Genomic DNA, 22,109 nt, shown 5'->3' on the forward strand with positions numbered 1-22,109 from the left:
CTCCACCCTATGGCAAAATGTGTAGAATTGCAGGAAATTAGCCGTAAAACTGCTAATTCTTCTCTCCGCCCCATGCCAAAATGTGTAGAATTGCAGGAATGTAACTTTAAAACATATTTTTTTTTCTCTTCACTGTTACGAGGGGGGACACTAAAATATTTTTCTCGCAAGGAGGGAGTTCAGTTTTTTTGTGGCCCCCACCCCCTTCAAAGTTAGACACTAAAATGAAATGTGCTGCTTTGTTTGTGGACCTGTCAAAAGCTTTTGATACTGTTGATCATGCTATTTTATTGAATAAGTGGTCCTCGATAGGCCTGAGCTCTGATGCCTGTTCATGGTTTCATGATGATCTTAGTGATAGAACTCTGGCCATCGTGATTGATGGGGTTAAGTCTGAATTTCTTGAAGTACATAAAGGTGTACCAAAGGGGTTGATTTTGGGACCTATTCTTTTCACTATTTATATAAACACCATTGGTTAATCTGTTAAAAATGTTAGACTGAACAAAAATATAAATGCAACATGTAAAGTGTTGGTCCCATGTTTCATGAGCTAAAATAAAATATCCCCGAATTTTTCCATACGCACAAAAAGGTTATTTCTCTCAAGTTTTGTGCACATATTTGTTTACATCCCTGTTAGTGAACAGTTCTCCTTTGCCAAGTTAATCAATCCACCTGACAGGTGTGGCATATCAAGAAGCTGATTAAACAGCATGATCATTACTCAGGTGCACCTTGTGTTGGGGACAATAAAAGGCCACTCTAAATTGGTCAGTTTTGTCACACAACACAATGCCACAGATGTCTCAAGTTTTGAGGGCATGTGCAATTGCCATGCTGACTGCAGGAATGTCCACCAGAGCTGTTGCCAGAGGATTGAATGTTGGTTTCTCTACCATAAACTGCCTCCAACGTCATTTTAGAGAATTTGGCAGTACGTCCAACCGCAAACCACGTGTAACCATGCCAGCCCAGGACTAACATATCTGGCTTCTTCACCTGTGGGATCGTCTGAGACCAGCCACCCGGACAGCTGATGAAACTGAGGAGTATTTCTATCTGTAATAAAGCCCTTTTGTGGGGAAAAAGTCATTCTGATTGGCTTATGCCCTCCCAGGCCCACCGATGGCTGCTCCCCTGCCCAGTCGTTAATTCCATAGATGGGGGGGGCCTAATGAATTTATTTAAATTCACTGATTTCCTTATATGAACTGTAACTCAGTAAAATTGTTAAAATGTTGCATGTTGCGTTTATATTTTTGTTCAGTATATGTGTGGATTATGTGTCAAAACAACAGAGTCAGATTTTATAGCTATGCAGGAATCCCTTGCTGATTTAAAACTTGTGTTTAATATGGGCAAAACGAAATACATGTTGTTTATACTTAGGCATTTGGATTCATATGGATTTGACTTTTTAAAAACATATAGATACATATAGCTCTTTAAGAAGTTACGTTTTTTTCTACAGAAACAGGTCGTGCCTCTCTCTCAGCAGTAGGAAGCAGATTATTCAGTCAACCTTTTTATCTGTTCATGATTATGGTGAAATTATTTATCAAAAGTGCAGCTGCTACTACTGTTAAACCTTTGGATGCCATCTACCATAGAACCCATAAGGCCTGCCATTATGGATTTTCCGCCATTTAGAATTTTGTGAAAAACACTCAAAACACTACTCCTCACTGAATGATCGATCTGCATAAAACTTGATATATAGCGTCTATGGACCAATGTCTCTCAACGCAACTTTTTCCCGACCAGTACCTAAAACAACATGCTACACGCTATTGACCAATAGACATTCATGTGGGCGTGGTCTGGCAAATTAATGCTTATAAATCAGACATGGATATTCGTATTGTAAGAAAACTTGGTACACATGTTCCAAACATTGTCAAGACTCAACATATTCAAGCATATTCAGATCAACCTCACGGTTGCACTATAACAGGCACATGTTTATATCTCTTTATCTGTTTGACTCAGAGTGATGAAATTTGGCACACAACACTGCTTGCAGCTTTAATTATTATAATTATTCCTCTCCTTCCGTAAGGCAACATTAAAGGCAAATTCCTGTGAGATGGTGAGGCCTAGGAGGGTGGAAAATTGCATGATGGTAAAGGGCCATGGGCCACACCCTCACACGTAATGCCATGCCAATTGGCCACATGGTGGTGCTATAACAATACATTTAACAGGCACACACGATGGCGCTATAACAAACACATGTTTATATCTCTTAATCTGTTTGACACCGAGTTATGAAATTTGGCACACATGCTAAGGCTATGAGTCTAGCTAATCTGTAAATTATGGTTAAGTTTAGCCACATTGGGGCGCTGTTGGACAGGAACAATCATTAATGCAAGCTCATTGGCTTATTGTGGGCATATTGTTTGAGCAAGTCTTGGAAAATATTGTGTTTGAATATGTGCATCCATAGATGCTATGTACCATAGCATAGATGCTATAGATGCTAGAGCGCTCGGTCTAGTGGTTCTGGAGAAGAAGACGTTTAAAGTAGTCTATATCATAAAAAAAATTCTAAAATGGTCTAAAATATTGTATGATCTGTTTAATTTTGAGTTGTGATATTTGGCAAACATGGTAAGGAGTACAGAAGTAGCTCATCCTAGGGCAATGTGTCCAATTTGGCCCTATGGTGGCACAGTGGGCCGGCCCAATACTGCTTGTCCCCGGCAACACTGCTTGCAGCTTTCATTTTCCTTGCATTTTCCTCCAACTCCCAGGGCAGGCCAGGAGAGCGAGGGCCTGATGGTGTACCTGGCCTTAAAGGAGCAGAGGTAGCCACTTACAGTACACATGAACACACGCATGTACACACACACACAAGTACACACACACACACAACAACAACAGCATAAATATGTTCCCTTTTCTCTCTAAAACACAGGGTTTCCCTGGAGACATGGGGCCTCCCGGAGAGAATGGCTTAGAAGGCCCAAAGGTGAGTAAATAACTTTTGTTCTGTTTGGGATCTGTTGATTCCTGTTTCGAATATTATTGAACGTTAGTATGACCCACATGGAAAAATACTATAGTATACTATGGTATAAATACTGTAGTATTACTATATTTATATCCTATAATATTTACTGTAGTGTTTTTGCAGACTTTACTGTAGCCTAGTATTCACTGTAGTGTTTTTGAGGACATTTTGCGGACATTGCATACAGTTTAATATAGTATAAATACTGCACTATTACTATAGTTTAAAAAAACTATAGTATATACTATAGTAATTACTGTAGTGTTTTTTCAGACATAACTGTAGTATTTACTATTTACTATTTTGTTTTTGTTTTATTATCTTTGACATAGAAGTGGGGGATTTTACAAATACTAAAAGAGCAAACTTTCCATAACCTGTTTGTAGGTAGGCCTGGAGTCTGAACAACTAGTTCAGTGCTTCTGCTCTTTTCTATAACCTGTAAGGAACACAATATATGTTATATACTTGGCATGTAGGTTTCTCACTCATGGGTGGCACAAATTGGGATACTGTAGTATTACAAGACAAAAAACAAAACGGAGGACACTAGTGTTTTTGCAAACATTACTGTAGTATCTACTAGATAGATTTGTTGTGGATAATACTGTAGTATTTTACAGTATATTATGAAATGCTATAGTAAGTACTACACATGATTGAGGGATACTACAGTTAAACAATAAGGCCAGAGGAGGTGTGGTGTATGGCCAATATACCATGGCTAAGGGCTGTTCTTATACATGATGCAAAGCTGAGTGCTTGGACACAGTCCTTAGCCATAGTACGGTATATAGGCAATATAAATCAAATCCCAGAAGTTCTTTATTGCTATTATAAACTGGTTACCAACATAATTAGAGGAAACAAGTAATGTTGCATCATACCCGTGGTCTATTGTCTGATATACCACGTCTTTCAGCCAGTCAGCATCCAGGACACAAACTACCTGGTTTATAATGTGTATTCTACAGTATACTACAGTTATCTACAGTTTACTACAGAATTCTATTTTATTTGATGTAATTTTAAATGACTAAAACCAAATCGAAACTGTCAAGAAATTATAATGGACCTACATTTATACAGTTTATTGACTGTGTCCAGCTCGCTAACAATCACCGAAATTAAAGCTTGACAGTCAGGGAATATGGAAAATTCAAAAAACTATGGATAGAGGACTATATTTTGCAAATGTTTACGGCGAGGAAATATAACATATTTTCAGTGCGGCCCTCCGGACCTCATTGAAGACCAAATGAGGCCCCCAGGGCAAAATGATTTTGACACCCCTGTTCTATAGTAAGAACTACACGATCGAGGGATACTACAGTGTGTAGTATATTATTCTACAGTATACTACAATATTCAATAGTAAGTACTACACATGATCGAGGGATACTACAGTGTGGAGTATGGTATCTACAGTATGCTACAGTTTACTACAGAATTCTATAGAATTCTCAAGTAAGTACTATAGTATTCTATAGTAAACTGTAGTATTCTTTCATGTGGGGAGACACAGTAGGTGATGAGCATGAAGAAAGTGCTTGCTTTTGGTTATGATACTGCACATTCTGCCTTTGTAAAATATTTTTTAATGTCCTGCAGGGAAAGCCAGGAGTGAGGGGTTTACCTGGTCCTAGAGGGGTGCCTGGGCTAGAGGTACAGTGTGATAAGATACAGCAGCTTGTTTTATGTCAGGGGTGGGCAACCCCAGTCCATGAGTTCTACTGTCCCACTGGTTTTTATTGCTCCTTGTGGTTTTAGTGGCCCTGTTGCTGATTGGCTGGGGTCATGTTCAGTAGTCACAAAACGTTTTAAAACGCTGTGCAAAGGAAAACAAAAATTATGGTTTCTTAATGGACAAGTTCAAGTAGTCCCTACCTGTTCAGTCAGTTTTATTACATTTACATTTTAGTCATTTAGCAGACGCTCTCATCCAGAGCGATTTACAGTTAGTGAGTGCATACATTATTTATTTTAATTTTTTCATACTGACCCCCCGTGGGAATCGAACCCACAACCCTGGCGTTGCAAACACCATGCTCTACCAACTGAGCTACATCCCTGCCGGCCATTCCCTCCCCTAACCTGGACGACGCTGGGCCAATTGTGCGCCGCCCAATTGGTCTCCCGGTTTGGTGTTGTACTCACGCAATGGGAGAAAACTTTTTGAAACGGAACAGGGAGGTTTCAACTAGAAATTGTCCATTAAGAATGCATTAATATATATATATATATATATATATATATATATATATATATATATATATATATATATATATATATATATATATATATATATATATTCCAAAGCCTTTTGCTACTTTTTTTGCCACAAGGACTGGAGCTGTGCACCACTGCTCCTGAAAGAAGAGAAGAACCTATATATACAGTGGGGAAAACAAGTATTTGATACACTGCCGATTTTGCAGGTTTTCCTACTCACAAAGCATGTAGAGGTCTGTAATTTTTATCATAGGTACACTTCAACTGTGAGAGACGGAATCTACAACAAAAATCCAGAAAATCACATTGTATGATTTTTAAGTAATTAATTTGCATTTTATTGCATGACATAAGTATTTGATACATCAGAAAAGCAGAACTTAATATTTGGTACAGAAACCTTTGTTTGCAATTACAGAGATCATACGTTTCCTGTAGGTCTTGACCAGGTTTGCACACACTGCAGCAGGGATTTTGGCCCACTCCTCCATACAGACCTTCTCCAGATCCTTCAGGTTTCGGGGCTGTCGCTGGGCAATACGGACTTTCAGCTCCCTCCAAAGATTTTCTATTGGGTTCAGGTCTGGAGACTGGCTAGGCCACTCCAGGACCTTGAGATGCTTCTTACGGAGCCACTCCTTAGTTGCCCTGGCTGTGTGTTTCGGGTCGTTGTCATGCTGGAAGACCCAGCCACGACCCATCTTCAATGCTCTTACTGAGGGAAGGAGGTTGTTGGCCAAGATCTCGCGATACATGGCCCCATCCATCCTCCCCTCAGGACGACTGCCCTTACTGAGGGCAGTCATCCTGTCCCCTTTACAGAAAAGCATCCCCAAAGAATGATGTTTCCACCTCCATGCTTCACGGTTGGGATGGTGTTCTTGGGGTTGTACTCATCTTTCTTCTTCCTCCAAACACGGCGAGTGGAGTTTAGACCAAAAAGCTATATTTTTGTCTCATCAGACCACATGACCTTCTCCCATTCCTCCTCTGGATCATCCAGATGGTCATTGGCAAACTTCAGACGGGCCTGGACATGCGCTGGCTTGAGCAGGGGGACCTTGCGTGCGCTGCAGGATTTTAATCAATGACGGCGTAGTGTGTTACTAATGGTTTTCTTTGAGACTGTGGTCCCAGCTCTCTTCAGGTCATTGACCAGGTCCTGCCGTGTAGTTCTGGGCTGATCCCTCACCTACCTCATGATCATTGATGCCCCACGAGGTGAGATCTTGCATGGAGCCCCAGACCGAGGGTGATTGACCGTCATCTTGAACTTCTTCCATTTTCTAATAATTGCGCCAACAGTTGTTGCCTTCTCACCAAGCTGCTTGCCTATTATCCTGTAGCCCATCCCAGCCTTGTGCAGGTCTACAATTTTATCCCTGATGTCCTTACACAGCTCTCTGGTCTTGGCCATTGTGGAGAGGTTGGAGTCTGTTTGATTGAGTGTGTGGACAGGTGTCTTTTATACAGGTAACGAGTTCAAACAGGTGCAGTTAATACAGGTAATGAGTGGAGAACAGGAGGGCTTCTTTAAAAAAAACTAACAGGTCTGTGAGAGCCGGAATTCTTACTGGTTGATAGGTGATCAAATACTTATGTCATGCAATAAAATGCAAATTAATTACTTAAAAATCATACAATGTGATTTTCTGGATTTTTGTTTTAGATTCCGTCTCTCACAGTTGAAGTGTACCTATGATAAAAAGTACAGACCTCTACATGCTTCGTAAGTAGGAAAACCTGCAAAATCGGCAGTGTATGAAATACTTGTTCTCCCCACTGTATGTAATGCACTACTTTCCACCAAGACCATATGGGCTCTGGTCAAAAGTAGTGCACTATGTAGAGAATAATGTGCCATTTGGGATGCAGCCACAGTAACTGTGTTTCATTTAAATAAAAGATCAATGCTAATAACATGATCACTGTTTTCAGGGAGATGAGGGCCCACTTGGAACACTGGGGCCAACAGGACTGGAGGTGAGTGGTGATTGGATGAAGACGGGAAGGGGGAAGTGAGGATAGCAGATAGCAGACTGCCTGTTTTTATTTTACCTGAGCTCTTTATCTCAGCACAGCCCTTCTGGCTCCTGTAACTCACACTCACTTCTCACTACGCTATGGAATAATGATGTGCGCACGTACGTGCCCATGTGTGTATGTATGTGTGTGCATCAGGGTTGGGGTCAATTCCATTTAAATTCCAGTCAATTCAGGAAGTACACTGAAATTCCAATTCTCTTCAATGCTTTTCAATTAGGAAAATGTGGAATTGGAATTGGGTTTACTTACTGAATTGAATTGAAATGGAATTCATCCCAACCCTGCTGTGCATTTGTAAATATACATGTGTGTGTTTGTAAGTTTGTATGTCGCTCTGGATAAGAGCATCTGCTAAATGACGTAAATGTAATGTAAATGTTTGTGTTATTGATGAAGTTAGCACTCTCTCTAAGTGCATCGTGATGTTATTGTACTCGTCTTTTATGCTGAGTCTCTGAGCACTGATGCTGTGCAGACCATCTTCACTCTGGGTTTTTAACTTTGTGCTACACAGAATTTGCTCCGCAGAAGTAGGGTAATATAAACCTAAACCCACTCGCATACTCTGCAGTCCTACAGGCTAATTCACATTCAGCTGAAAAGCCTGTAGTTTAGAGAACAACGGAACACTGGCTTCATGTCAGCAGCTCTGTAGCGTCTGCTCAGTTATGTATCAGAGAGGAGCTGACACATGGAACCAGGTTTGAGCTGTGTAGACTGAGTTGAAACCATGTGGAACTGACTTTGGACTCCAGTGGAACTGAGATCAGACTCAATGATTAGGTGATTAGCTGAATCAGGTGTGTTAGTGCTCAACTGAACCAAAAGCCTGCACACCTGTAGCTCTTAAAGGTTATGACCACCGCAGTGTAGGTTGGTTGACCAGGTTACATGTTTCTGATACTCAAGGTAGCCTAACAGGTAAGAGCATTGGGCAAGTAACCGTAGGGTCGCTGGTTGGAATCCCCGAGCCGACAAGGTGACAAAATCTATCAATGTGCCCTTGAGCAAGGCACTTAACCCTAATTGCTCCTGTAAGTCACTCTGTATAAGAGCTTCTGCTAAATGACTAAAATGTAAAATGACCACAAGGTGGTGATAACTGCGATGTCCATTGCCCTGTTTTAAGATAAACTCAAATTAATCAAATCAAAGTCATTTTTGTATTATTATTAATGTGCACAGGTATAAACGGTACAGTGAATATCAATATCAATCAAGAATCAAATGCCAAGTAGTAAAGTGAGAAGTGACTTGGTATAACAGCTTAAATTAATAGTACTAATAAAAAGTAACAGCTTCAGGTTTCTGAGATACAAAACTAACTTGTTTCTGAAACACAAGTAAACAATGAATTTGATGGTTTAATGTGGTCTAATTTTAGACATGACATGTTGCCATGTTTCCCTCTTTAAACCACAGTGCATGGTCAATGCATGGTCTATCTTCTTCCTTTCCCTTCCTTTCCATCTGTGTTCTCTCTCTTGCCTATTAGGCCCCTTTTTGTCTGTCTGTCTGTCTCTCTCTCTCTCTCTCTCTCTCTATCTCCCATCCTGTCCCTCTCTCTCAATCTCAGGGGAAGGGGTGTTTGTCTCGTCCACTGCCTCTGAGTGATCTCTGGCAAGGTGCCACAGTGCTTTGCTCCTGAGCTTCACTCAACCATCTGTCTGCTTTCCTCATTACTCTCTGGTTCTCTCTCTCTCTCTCTCGCTCTCTCTCTCTCTCTCTCTCTCTCTCTCTCTCTCTCTCTCTCTCTCTCTCTCTCTCTCTCTCTCTCTCTCTCTCTCTCTCTCTCTCTCTCTCTCTCTCTCTCTCTCTCTCTCTCTCTCTCTCTCTCTCTCTCTCTCTCTCTCTCTCTCTCTCTCTCTCTCTCTCTCTCTCTCTCTCTCTCTCTCTCTCTCTCTCTCTCTCTCTCTCTCTCTCTCTCTCTCTCTCTCTCTCTCTCTCTCTCTCTCTCAAAAATTACTAAACATCACTTATGGTTACTGAACACTTGTAGAATCTTGTCTGAACATTTCAACCAGCGCAACTAGTCCCACAATGAGAGCAAGACCAGCGGACTGACTGCTTCTATGAGAGCAGATAGACTGATCATGTCTTGAATCAGTTTCAACATAGATCCCTTGTACTGAGATATTTCTATAGTAGGCCTAACTCATTTTTCACCTTATTTAGACAGTTGGAAACAGAAGGGAAGAATAGTAGGAAGGGGGACGCAGGGATTGAACCCTGGTTTCCAGTGGGGTGTAGTATACAGTGCATTTGAAAAGTATGCAGACTTTTTACAAATGTTGTTAAGTTACTGCCTTATTCTAAAATGGATTAAATGTTTGTTTTTTTCCCTCATCATTCAACACACAATAACCCCATAATGAGAAAGCAAAAACAGGTTTTTAGAAATGTTTGCAAATGTATTAAAAATTTAAAACTGAAATACAACATTTACATAAGTATTCAGACCCTTTACTCAGTACTTTGCTGAAGCACCTTTGGCAGCGATTAAAGTTTTTAGTCTTCTTGGGTATGACGGTACAAGCTTGGCACATCTGTATTTGGGGAGTTTCTCCCATTCTTCTCTGCAGAGCCTCTCAAGCTCTGTCAGGTTGGATGGGGAGCGTTGCTGCACAGCTATTTTCAGGTCTCTCCAGAGATGTTAGATCGGGTTCAAGTCCAGGCTCTGGCTGAGCCACTCAAGGACATTCAGAGACTTGTCCCGAAGCCACTCCTGTGTTGTCTTGGCTGTGTGCTTAGGGTCATTGTCCTGTTGGAAGGTGAACTTTCGCCCCAGTCTGAGGTCCTGAGCGCTCGGTAGAAGGTTTTCATCAAGGATCTCTCTGTACTTTGCTCCATTCATCTTTCCCTCAATCCTAGTCTCCCAGTCCCTGCTGCTGAAAAACATCCCCACAGCATGATGCTGCCACCACCATGCTTCACCGTAGGGATGGTGCCAGGTTTCATCCAGATGTGCCGCTTGAAATTCAGGTCAAAGAGTTCAATCTTGGTTTCATCAGACCAGATAATATTGTTTCTCATGGTCTGAGTCCTTTAAGTGCCATTTGGCTGTCATGTGCTGTCATGTGCCTTTTGCTGAGGAGTAGCTTCTGTCTGGCCACTCTACCATAAAGGCCTGCTTGGTGGAGTGCTGCAGAGATGGTTGTCCTTTTGGAAGGTTCTCCCATCTCCACAGAGGAACTCTGGAGCTCTGTCAGAGTGACTATTGGGTTCATGGTCACCTCCCTGACCAAGGCCCTTCTCCCCCGATTGCTCAGTTTGGCCGGGCTGCCTGCTCTAGGAAGAGTCTTGGTGGTTCCAAACTTTTTCCATTAAAGAATGATGGAGGCCACTGTGTTCTTGGGGACCTTCAATGCTGCAGACATTTTTTGGTACCCTTCCCCAGATCTGTGCCTCGACACAATCCTGTCTCAGAGCTCTACGGTCAATTCCTTCAACCTTATGGTTTGGTGTTTGCTCTGACATGCACTGTCAACTGTGGGACCTTATATAGACAGGTGTGTTCCAATCAATTGAATTTACCACAGATGGACTCCAATCAAGTTGTAGAAACATCTCAAGGATGATCAATGGAAACAGGATGCACCTGAGCTCAATTTCGAGTCTCATAGCACAGGGTCTGAATACTTATGTAAATAAGGTATTTCTGTTTTTTATTTGTAATACATTTGCAAAAGTTTCTAAAAACCTGTTTTTGCTTTGTCATTATGGGGTATTGTGTGTAGATTGATGAGGAACATTTTTGAATTTAAATCCATTATAGAATAAGGCTGTAACGTAACAAAATGTGGAAAAAGTCAATGGGTCTGAATACTTTCCAAATGCACTGTATGTGACCAGCTGGGAGTGTTACCACTATACCACAGGCTCTGCACATTGAGTGGTATTCTTTGTTGTCATACAGTAGATGACTGGTACATTAGCGCAATGAGGTTCAACGGTGGGCTGTGTGTTTTGTTCAGGGTAGAGTCGGCAGGAAGGGTTTACCTGGGAAGATCGGAACGGATGGAGTGAAGGTGAGGACTTGAACACAGCTGTAAATTACCTCAAATCCTTGACCTTTTCAGACATTGAGGGTAACATTTTACTCTTCTAATCGCACCCAGAGAGCAGAAACTACGTACATGAGAATTTGCCGATTATTTATGCTGTTATAAATTTAGAAGAGTAAAATGTTGCCTTTTATATCTTTCTCCAGTAATTATTACATTAAATATGAAATATGGAATATAAAATACATTCTACTGTTCAGTGTGCTTGCTATCGATTTTGAGTATTCGTCCCTATAGGTACAGTAAAAAATAAGTAATGTGCTATTTGTTCTCTTAGGGAGAGCTTGGTATCACCGGGAAGGTTGGAGGCATGGGTGAAAGGGTAAGGGAGTTTTCGCAACAACTAGGGTTATGGCCACTTTGTTGTTTTATTATTATTATTATTATTATTATTATTATTAATATTATTATTATTTAGTTAACTCCCTTTCTGGCTCTTTTTGTGTTGTTTCACAGGGCCTGGTTGGCTTTATTGGGCCTGTTGGAGAGACTGGATTGGCAGGAGAGAAGGTGAGACACCCCCATCTCATCTGTTATTGGGTGTTTATTTTGGGTGTACGTGTGTGTGCCTGCGTGCATGCGTGTGCCTGCCTGCATAGGTGTGTATGTGATCACCATGGTGTATTTGAGTGTCTGAGATCCATTATCTGACAATTATCTGATTGTCCTGTATGTGTGTGCGCTGTAAACAGAAAAATTGATTCAACGTACAATTGTAAGGCAACCAGCTTCAATAGGATTGTGAGTTTGCTCAACTTTTGTTGATCAAAGGTTGAGAAAACTCACAATCCTATGAAAGGCTTGGCTGACATCATGAAAATGATGCGCGCGCACCGACGTGGCTGTAATGATTCTGAATGGTCAGATAGCTAGCAACAATGACAAGAAGCTGCCATGTGGGGAATCATAGGTGGCTCGTTTCAGCTAGTTTTATCTTGTTCTTGATACCATATCTTGTTTTGAGGGATTTTGACTAATGTCATGTCTATGCTAATATGGCTAAAATTTGCTAGCTAGCAAACCAACAACTGTGCTCATTGTGCAAATGTATGTATGTTTTCAATAAACATTTGGAGACTAATTATAGTTTACATGTTGTCAACAATCTAAGCCAACCCTTCTATTTCACCCCATAGTTGCGCACACATCAGTTTTGTTGTTAAACAACCAACCTGTCTATTGCAGCTGGTTACCTTACAATTATACGTTGAATCAACCTCAATACCATTGTGTTGAGCAAACACAATCCTATTGCATCTGGTTGCCTACTAGTGATGTTACCTTTGATACAGGAGCTCCGAGGCATGCGTCGAAGTCGCTAAGGAGTTTACTTTGAAGCAGTGTACCGATGCTTGTATCACTTTATCAGAAGCACGTGATCGATTTCGAAGTGTAGTTTTGTCTAACAACCACCTGATTGGTTTGGTTTTGGTAGAAGACAAAAAGGCTATCCTGCGCACACACTACGGCGTGTGTGACATTATCTATAATAATTTGGCTGTTCTAAATTATTTTGACTAACAGGTGCCACTAGTGTACACTGTGTTGATCAAAGCCTCGCGTAATGAACCTATTTTCGACACAATTGGCTGGAAATGCTCAATGCTTCAGCAAGCTTAGTTTCCCCATCACTATAGCTCACAAGTGTATGTTGATTCAAACCTCAATGCTGGCTTGCAAAGTTATGTGTAAGTCCTATTTGAGACTACCTAAATCATATAAACTGGAACAGTCATCTCAGTAACGGGTGCAAAAACTCCAACGACTAACAGATTGGATTAGTTTTCATTATTTATTTTGTATTGATATTGAACAAAAATATAAACGCAACATGCAGCAATTTCAGTTACAGTTACAGTTCATATAAGGAAATCAGTCAATTGAAATATATTCATTAGGCCCTAATATATGGATTTCACATGACTGGGAATACAGATATGCATACAGTGGGGGAAAAAAGTATTTAGTCAGCCACCAATTGTGCAAGTTCTCCCACTTAAAAAGATGAGAGAGGCCTGTAAAAAAAATCCAGAGAATCACATTGTAGGATTTTTAATGAATTTATTTGCAAATTATGGTGGAAAATAAGTATTTGGTCAATAACAAAAGTTTCTCAATACTTTGTTATATACCCTTTGTTGGCAATGACACAGGTCAAACGTTTTCTGTAAGTCTTCACAAGGTTTTCACACACTGTTTGCTGGTATTTTGGCCCATTCCTCCATGCAGATCTCCTCTAGAGCAGTGATGTTTTGGAGCTGTCGCTGGGCAACACGGACTTTCAACTCCCTCCAAAGATTTTCTATGGGGTTGAGATCTGGAGACTGGCTAGGCCACTCCAGGACCTTGAAATGCTTCTTACGAAGCCACTCCTTTGTTGCCCGGGCAGTGTGTTTGGGATCATTGTCATGCTGAAAGACCCAGCCACGTTTCATCTTCAATGCCCTGCCTGATCGAAGGAGGTTTTCACTCAAAATCTCACGATACATGGCCCCATTCATTCTTTCATTTACACGGATCAGTCGTCCTGGTCCCTTTGCAGAAAAACAGCCCCAAAGCATGATGTTTCCACCCCCATGCTTCACAGTAGGTATGGTGTTCTTTGGATGCATCTCAGCATTCTTTGTCCTCCAAACACTGAATCCAAGATGGCGTAGTAGTGCAGTCCTGTTTTTGTCATCTGTCTGTAAATAGCCTGTAAATACCCTGTTTTTTTTGTGTATTTTTCGTACATATTTCCCTATCAGACTTTTCATCCTTCTACAAAATATATTTTCCTGCAACCCGCCTCACTCAATGTGGAACGGATTCTATTATTGACTTACCTTTATCTAGAATCTCCAGTTGAAACTAGCTAGCCAGCTAACTAGGTACTTGCTATTAGCCACAGTTAGCGGTATTTCACGCAGAACATTGGATTTTCTGCCGGAATAATTTAATCACTGGACATTAATCACCGGATCGCAACTAGCTAGCCGAAACCGAATGGATGTTGCTGTTTGGCTAATCACCACTGCCCCGATGCAAGCACCAGTTAGCCTCGAGCTAGCCTAGAGCCAGGCCCATATCCCGGCTATCTACCTCTCGGTCTACCGGACGGGACCACCTAGTGTTGACACAGAGCCCCGCCAATCCTACACAACTGGTCTGCCGACGAAATTGTCTGATGTGGTTACAACAGGCTTCCCGTTACGACGTCGACCACGAAGATTCCATCTGCTAGCCCCGGCCCGCTAGCACACGCTAGCCATGGCCTCTTGCTCGCTAGTGCTTTAGCAGCCCCCGAACTACCTCCGAACTATCCTATTGCTGTTCACCGGACCTTATGATAACTCAGCTATACAGCTGATGCCTGCTGGACTGTTCCTTTTTACGGTACCGCATCCTGTTTATGTTTAGCCTCAGTCCAAACTGTGTCGTCATTACCAGCTGTTGTCTTAGCTCTCTCAAATTACACCTGTGATTGCTTTATGCCTCTCTCCCATGTCAATATGGTTTGCTTATTGCTGTTTCGGGTTATTTCTAATTGTACTATTTCACTGTAGAACCCCCAGCCCAGCTAAACCTGCCTTAGATAGCTCCTTTGTCCCACCCCCCATACACGCGGAGACCGACTCAATCGGTTCCTGCATTGATGCTATCTCTTTCATTGTTACCCAACGCTTAGGTTTACCTCCACTTTACTCATATCCTTCCATATCCTTGTCTGTACATAATGCCCTGAATCTTTTCTACAATGCCCGGAAATCTGCCCCCTTTATTCTATGTACCCAACGCACCACAAGACCAATTCTTAAAGCCTTTAGCCGTAACCTTATTCTAGTCCTCCTCTGTTCCTCTGGTGATGTAGAGGCTAACCCAGGCCCTGCAGCCCTCAATATCACTCCTACTCCCCAGGCGCTATCATTTGTTGACTTCTGTAATCGCAAAAGCCTTGGTTTCTTGCATGTTAATATCAGAAGTCTACTTCCTAAGTTTGAGTTATTCACTGTGTTAGCACTCTCCGCCAACCCTGTTGTTTTAGCAGTGTCTGAATCCTGGCTTAGGAAGGCCACCAAAAATTCTGAAATGTCCATCCCCAACTATAACATTTTCCGTCTAGATAGAACTGCCAAAGGGGGTGGAGTTGCAATCTACTGTAGAAATAGCCTGCAGAGCTCTATCATACTATCCAGGTCTGTGCCCAAACAGTTTGAGCTTCTACTTCTAAAAATCCACCTTTCCAGAAATAAGTCTCTCACTGTTGCCGCTTGCTACAGACCCCCCTCAGCCCCCAGCTGTGCCCTGGACACCATATGTGAATTGATTGCCCCCCATTTATCCTCAGAGTTCGTACTGCTTGGTGACCTAAATTGGGATATGCTTAACACCCCGGCCATCCTGCAATCCAAACTAGATGCCCTCAATCTCACACAAATTATCAACGAACCTACCAGGTACAACCCTAAATCCGTAAACATGGGTACCCTCATAGATATCATCCTGACTAACTTACCCTCTAAATACATCTCCGCTGTCTTCAACCAGGATCTCAGCGATCACTGCCTTATTGCCTGCGTCCGTAACTGGTCCGCGGTCAAACGACCACCCCTCATCACTGTCAAACGCTCCCTAAAACACTTTAGCGAGCAGGCCTTCCTAATTGACCTGGCCCAGGTATCCTGGATGGATATAGATCTCATTCAGTCAGTAGAGGATGCCTGGTTGATCTTTAAAAGTAATTTCCTCTCAATCTTAAATAAACACGCCCCATTCAAAAAATACAGAACTAAGAACAGATATAGCCCCTGGTTCTCCTCAGACTTGACTGCCCTTGACCAGCACAAAAACATCCTGTGGCATACTGCATTAGCATCAAATAGCCCCCGCGATATGCAACTTTTCAGGGAAGTTAGAAACCAATATACACAAGCAGTCAGGAAAGCAAAGGCTAACTTTTTCAAACAGAAATTTGCATCCTGTAGCACTAACTCCAAAAAGTTTTGGGACACTGTACAGTCCATGGAGAATAAGAGCACTTCCTCCCAGCTGCCCACTGCACTGAGGCTAGGAAACACTATCACCACCGATAAATCTACAATAATCGAGAATTTCAACAAGCATTTTGCTACGGCTGCCATGCTTTCCACCTGGCTACCACTACCCCGGCCACCAACTCTGCACCCTCCGCTGCAACTTGCAGTCTCTATGGGGGTGCCACAGGGTTCAATTATTGGGCCGACTCTTTTCGATGTGTATATCAATGATGTTGCTCTTGCTGCTGGTGACTCTCAGATCCACCTCTACGCAGACGACACCATTTTGTATACATCTGGCCCTTCATTGGACACTGTGTTAACAAACCTCCAAACGAGCTTCAATGCCATACAACACTCCTTCAGTAGCCTCCAACTGCTCTTAAACACTAGTAAAACTAAATGCATGCTCTTCAATCGAACGCTGCTGGCACCCGCCCACCCGACTAGAATCACTACTCTCGACGGGTCTGACCTAGAGTATGTGGACAACTACAAATACCTAGGTGTCTGGTTAGACTGTAAACTCTCCTTCCAGACTCACATTAAGAATCTCCAATCCAAAGTTAAATCTAGAATCGGCTTCCTATTTCGCAACAAAGCCTCCTTCACTCATGCTGCCAAACATGCCCTCGTAAAACTGACTATCCTACCGATCCTTGACTTCGGCGATGTCATTTACAAAATAGCCTCCAACACTCTACTCAGCAAATTGGATGTAGTCTATCACAGTGCCATCCGTTTTGTCTCCAAAGCCCCATATACTACCCACCACTGTGACCTGTATGCTCTTGTTGGCTGGTCCTCACTACATGTTCGTCGTCAAACCCACTGGCTCCAGGCCATCTATAAATCACTGCTAGGCAAATCCCTGCCTTATCTTAGCTCATTGGTCACCATAGCAGCACCCACCCGTAGTCTGCGCTCCAGCAGGTATATCTCACTGGTCATCCCCAAAGCCAACACCTCCTTTGGCCGCCATTCCTTCCAGTTCTCTGCTGCCAATGACTGGAACGAATTGCAAAAATCTCTGAAGCTGGAGACTCTTATCTCCCTCACTAACTTTAAGCATCAGTTGTCAGAGCACCTTACCGATCACTGCACCTGTACACAGCCCATCTGAAATTAGCCCACCCAACTACCTCATCCCTATATTGTTATTTATTTTGCTCTTTTGCACCCCAGTATCTCTATTTGCACATAATCTCTTGCACATCTAGCATTCCGGTGTTAATACTAATTGTAATTATTTTGCACTATAGCCTATTTATTGCCTTACCTCCATAACTTGCTACATTTGCACACACTGTATATATATTTTCTGTTGTATTTTTTTTTTTACATTATGTGTTTTTTAACCCATATGTAACTCTGTGTTGTGGTTTTTATCGCACTGCTTTGCTTTATCTTGGCCAGGTCGCAGTTGTAAATGAGAACTTGTTCTCAACTGGCTTACCGGTTGAGTTTTTACCAAAAAGTTCTATTTTGGTTTCATCTGACCATATGACATTCTCCCAATCCTCTTCTGGATCATCCAAATGCACTCTAGCAAACTTCAGACGGGCCTGGACATGTACTGGCTTAAGCAGGGGGACACATCTCGCACTGCAGGATTTGAGTCCCTGGCGGCGTAGTGTGTTACTGATGGTAGGCTTTGTTACTTTGGTCCCAGCTCTCTGCAGGTCATTCACTAGGTCCCCCCGTGTGGTTCTCAGATTTTTGCTCACCGTTCTTGTGATCATTTTGACCCCACGGGGTGAGATCTTGCGTGGAGCCCCAGATCGAGGGAGATTATCAGTGGTCTTGTATGTCTTCCATTTCCTAATAATTGCTCCCACAGTTGATTTCTTCAAACCAAGCTGCTTACCTATTGCAGATTCAGTCTTCCCAGCCTGGTGCAGCTCTACAATGTTGTTTCTGGTGTCCTTTGACAGCTCTTTGGTCTTGGCCATATTGGAGTTTGGAGTGTGACTGTTTGAGGTTGTGGACAGGTGTCTTTTATACTGATAACAAGTTCAAACAGGTGCCATTAATACAGGTAACGAGTGGATGACAGAGGAGCCTCTTAAAGAAGAAGTTACAGGTCTGTGAGAGCCAGAAATCTTGCTTGTTTGTAGGTGACCAAATACTTATTTTCCACCATAATTTGCAAATAAATTCATAAAAAATCCTACAATGTGATTTTCTGGATTTTTTTCTTCTCAATTTGTCTGTCATAGTTGACGTGTACCTATGATGAAAATTACAGGCCTCTCTCATCTTTTTAAGTGGGAGAACTTGCACAATTGGTGGCTGACTAAATACTTTTTTCCCCCACTGTATGTTGGTCACAGATACAGTACCTTAAAAAAGGTAGGGGTGTGGATCAGAAAACCATTCAGTATCTGTTGTGAACACGTCCTTCGCATAGAATTGATCAGGCTGTTGATTGTGGCCTGTGGAATGTTGTCCCACTCCTCTTCAATGGCTGTGTGAAGTTGCAGGATATTAGCAGGAACTGGAACACGCTGTCGTACATGTCGATCCAGAGCAACCAAAACATGCTCATTGGGTGAGTATGCAGGCCATGGAAGAACTGGGACATATTCAGCTTTCAAGAATTGTGTACAGATCTTTGTGACATTAGGCAGTGCATTATCATGCTGAATCAAATCAAATCAAATCAAACTTTATTGGTCACATGCGCCGAATACAACAGGTGCAGACATTACAGTGAAATGCTTACTTACAGCCCTTAACCAACAGAGCATTTATTTTTAACAAAAAAAGTAAAAATAAAACAACAACAAAAAAAGTGTTGAGAAAAAAAGAGCATAAGTAAAATAAAATAACAGTAGGGAGGCTATATATACAGGGGGTACCGGTGCAGAGTCAATGTGTGGGGGCACCGGCTAGTTGAGATAGTTGAAGTAATATGTACATGTGGGTAGAGTTAAAGTGACTATGCATAAATAATTAACAGAGTAGCAGCAGCGTAAAAAGATGGGGTGGAGGGGCAGTGCAAATAGTCCGGGTAGCCATGATTAGCTGTTCAGGAGTCTTATGGCTTGGGGGTAGAAGCTGTTGAGAAGTCTTTTGGACCTAGACTTGGCACTCCGGTACCGCTTGCCGTGCGGTAGCAGGGAGAACAGTCTATGACTAGGGTGGCTGGAGTCTTTGACAATTTTGAGGGCCTTCCTCTGACACCGCCTGGTATAGAGGTCCTGGATGGCAGGAAGCTTGGCCCCAGTGATGTACTGGGCCGTACGCACTACCCTCTGTAGTGCCTTGCGGTTGGAGGCCAAGCAGTTGCCATACCAGGCGGTGATGCAACCAGTCAGGATGCTCTCGATGGTGCAGCTGTATCATTTTTTGAGGATCTGAGGACCCATGCCAAATCTTTTCAGTCTCCTGAGGGGGAATAGGCTTTGTCATGCCCTCTTCACGACTGTCTTTTTGTGTTTGGACCATGATAGTTCGTTGGTGATGTGGACACCAAGGAACTTGAAGCTCTCAACCTGTTCCACTACAGCCCCGTCGATGAGAATGGGGGCATGCTCAGTCCTCTTTTTTTTCCAATAGTCCACAATCATCTCCTTTGTCTTGGTCACGTTGAGGGAGAGGTTGTTGTCCTGGCACCACACGGCCAGGTCTCTGACCTCCTCCCTATAGGCTGTCTCATCGTTGTCGGTGATCAGGCCTACCACTGTTGTGTCGTCGGCAAACTTAATGATGGTGTTGGAGTCGTGCCTGGCCATGCAGTCATGGGTGAACAGAGAGTACAGGAGGGGACCCCTGAGGGGCCCCCCGTGTTGAGGATCAGTGTGGCAGATGTGTTGTTACCTACCCTTACCACCTGGGGGCGGCCCGTCAGGAAGTCCAGGATCCAGTTGCAGAGGGAGGTGTTTAGTCCCAGGATCCTTAGCTTAGTGATGAGCTTAGAGGGCACTATGTTGTTGAATGCTGAGCTGTAGTCAATGAAGAGCATTCTCACGTAGGTGTTCCTCTTGTCCAGGTGGGAAAGGGCAGTGTGGAGTGCAATAGAGATTGCATCATCTGTGGATCTGTTGGGGCGGTATGCAAATTGGAGTGGGTCTAGGGTTTCTGGGATAATGCTGTTGATGTGAGCCATGACCAGCCTTTCAAAGCACTTCATGGCTACAGACGTCAGTGCTACGGGTCGGTAGTCATTTAGGCAGGTTATCTTAGAGTCCTTGGGCACGGGGACTATGGTGGTCTGCTTGAAACATGTTGGTATTACAGACTCAGTCAGGGATATGTTGAAAATGTCAGTGAAGACACTTGCCAGTTGGTCAGCACATGCTCAGAGTACACGTCCTGGTAATCCGTCTGGCCCTGCGGCCTTGTGAATGTTGACCTGCTTAAAAGTCTTACTCACATCGGCTACGGAGAGCGTGATCACATAGTCATCCGGAACAGCTGGTGCTCTCATGCATGCTTCAGTGTTGCTTGCCTCGAAGCGAGCATAGAAGTGGTTTAGCTCGTCTGGTAGGCTTGTGTCACTGGGCAGCTCGCGGCTGTGCTTCCCTTTGTAGTCTGTAATAGTTTTCAAGCCCTGCCACATCCGTTGAGCGTCAGAGCCAGTGTAGTACGATTCAATCTTAGCCCTGTATTGACTCTTTGCCTGTTTGATGGTTCGTCGGAGGGCATAGCGGGATTTCTTATAAGCGTCCGGGTTAGAGTCCCGTTCCTTGAAAGCGGCAGCTCTACCCTTTAGCTCAGTGCGGATGTTTCCTGTAATCCATGGCTTCTGGTTGGGGTATGTACGTACGGTCACTGTGGGGACGACATCATCAATGCACTTATTGATGAAGCCAGTGACTGATGTGGTGTACTCCTCAATGCTGTCTGAAGAATCCCGGAACATGTTCCAGTCTTTGCTAGCAAAACAGTCCTGTAGCTTAGCATCTGCGTCATCTGACGACTTTTTTATTAACCGAGTCACTGGTGCTTCCTGCTTTAGTTTTTGCTTGTAAGCAGGAATCAGGAGGATAGAGTTATGGTCAGATTTGCCAAATGGAGGGCGAGGGAGAGCTTTGTATGCGTCTCTGTTTGTGGAGTAAAGGTGGTCTAGAGTTTTTTTTCCTCTGGTTGCACATTTAACATGCTGGTAGAAATTAGGTAGAACGGATTTAAGTTTCCCTGCATTAAAGTCCCCGGCCACTAGGAGCGCTGCATCTGGATGAGCGTTTTCCTGTTGATTTATGGCCTTGTACAACTCATTCAGTGCAATCTTAATGCCAGCATTGGTTTGTGGTGGTAAATAGACAGCTATGAAAAATATAGATGAAAACTCTCTTGGTAAATAGTGTGGTCTACAGCTTATCATAAGATACTCTACCTCAGGCGAGCAAAACCTCGAGACTTCCTTAGTATTTGATTTTGTGCACCAGCTGTTGTTTACAAATATACACAGACCGCCACCCCTTGTCTTACCGGAGTCAGCCGTTCTATCCTGCCGATGTAGCGTATAGCCCGCTAGCTGTATGTTATCATTGTCGTCGTTCAGCCAAGACTCGGTGAAACATAGGATATTACAGTTTTTAATGTCCCGTTGGTAGGATAACCGTAATCTTATGTCATCCAATTTGTTATCCAATGATTGAAGATTGGCTAATAGGATTGATGGAAGAGGCAGTTTACTCGCTCGCCGTCGGATCCTTACAAGGCACCCCGATCTACGTCCACGATATCTCCGTCTCTTCCTCACGCGAATGACGGGGATTTGGGCCT

The 22,109-nt window shown here is 42.9% G+C and overlaps 1 protein-coding gene across 1 annotated transcript in view; it reads left to right on the plus strand.

The window, feature by feature from the left end:
* Positions 1-22,109, plus strand: part of col27a1a (collagen, type XXVII, alpha 1a) — a gene marked incomplete at both ends in the record, with an annotated part of 366,083 nt that overhangs the window by 171,240 nt on the left and 172,734 nt on the right. The window contains 7 exons of the mRNA XM_084160593.1: positions 2,760-2,813; positions 2,924-2,977; positions 4,631-4,684; positions 7,190-7,234; positions 11,272-11,325; positions 11,639-11,683; positions 11,818-11,871. Coding sequence (XP_084016719.1) covers positions 2,760-2,813; positions 2,924-2,977; positions 4,631-4,684; positions 7,190-7,234; positions 11,272-11,325; positions 11,639-11,683; positions 11,818-11,871 — 360 coding nt within the window. The remainder of the gene's footprint in view (positions 1-2,759; positions 2,814-2,923; positions 2,978-4,630; positions 4,685-7,189; positions 7,235-11,271; positions 11,326-11,638; positions 11,684-11,817; positions 11,872-22,109) is intronic.

The sequence above is a fragment of the Coregonus lavaretus genome (assembly GCF_964263955.1).
Source record: "Coregonus lavaretus genome assembly, chromosome: 4".
Taxonomy (NCBI): Eukaryota; Metazoa; Chordata; class Actinopteri; order Salmoniformes; family Salmonidae; genus Coregonus; species Coregonus lavaretus.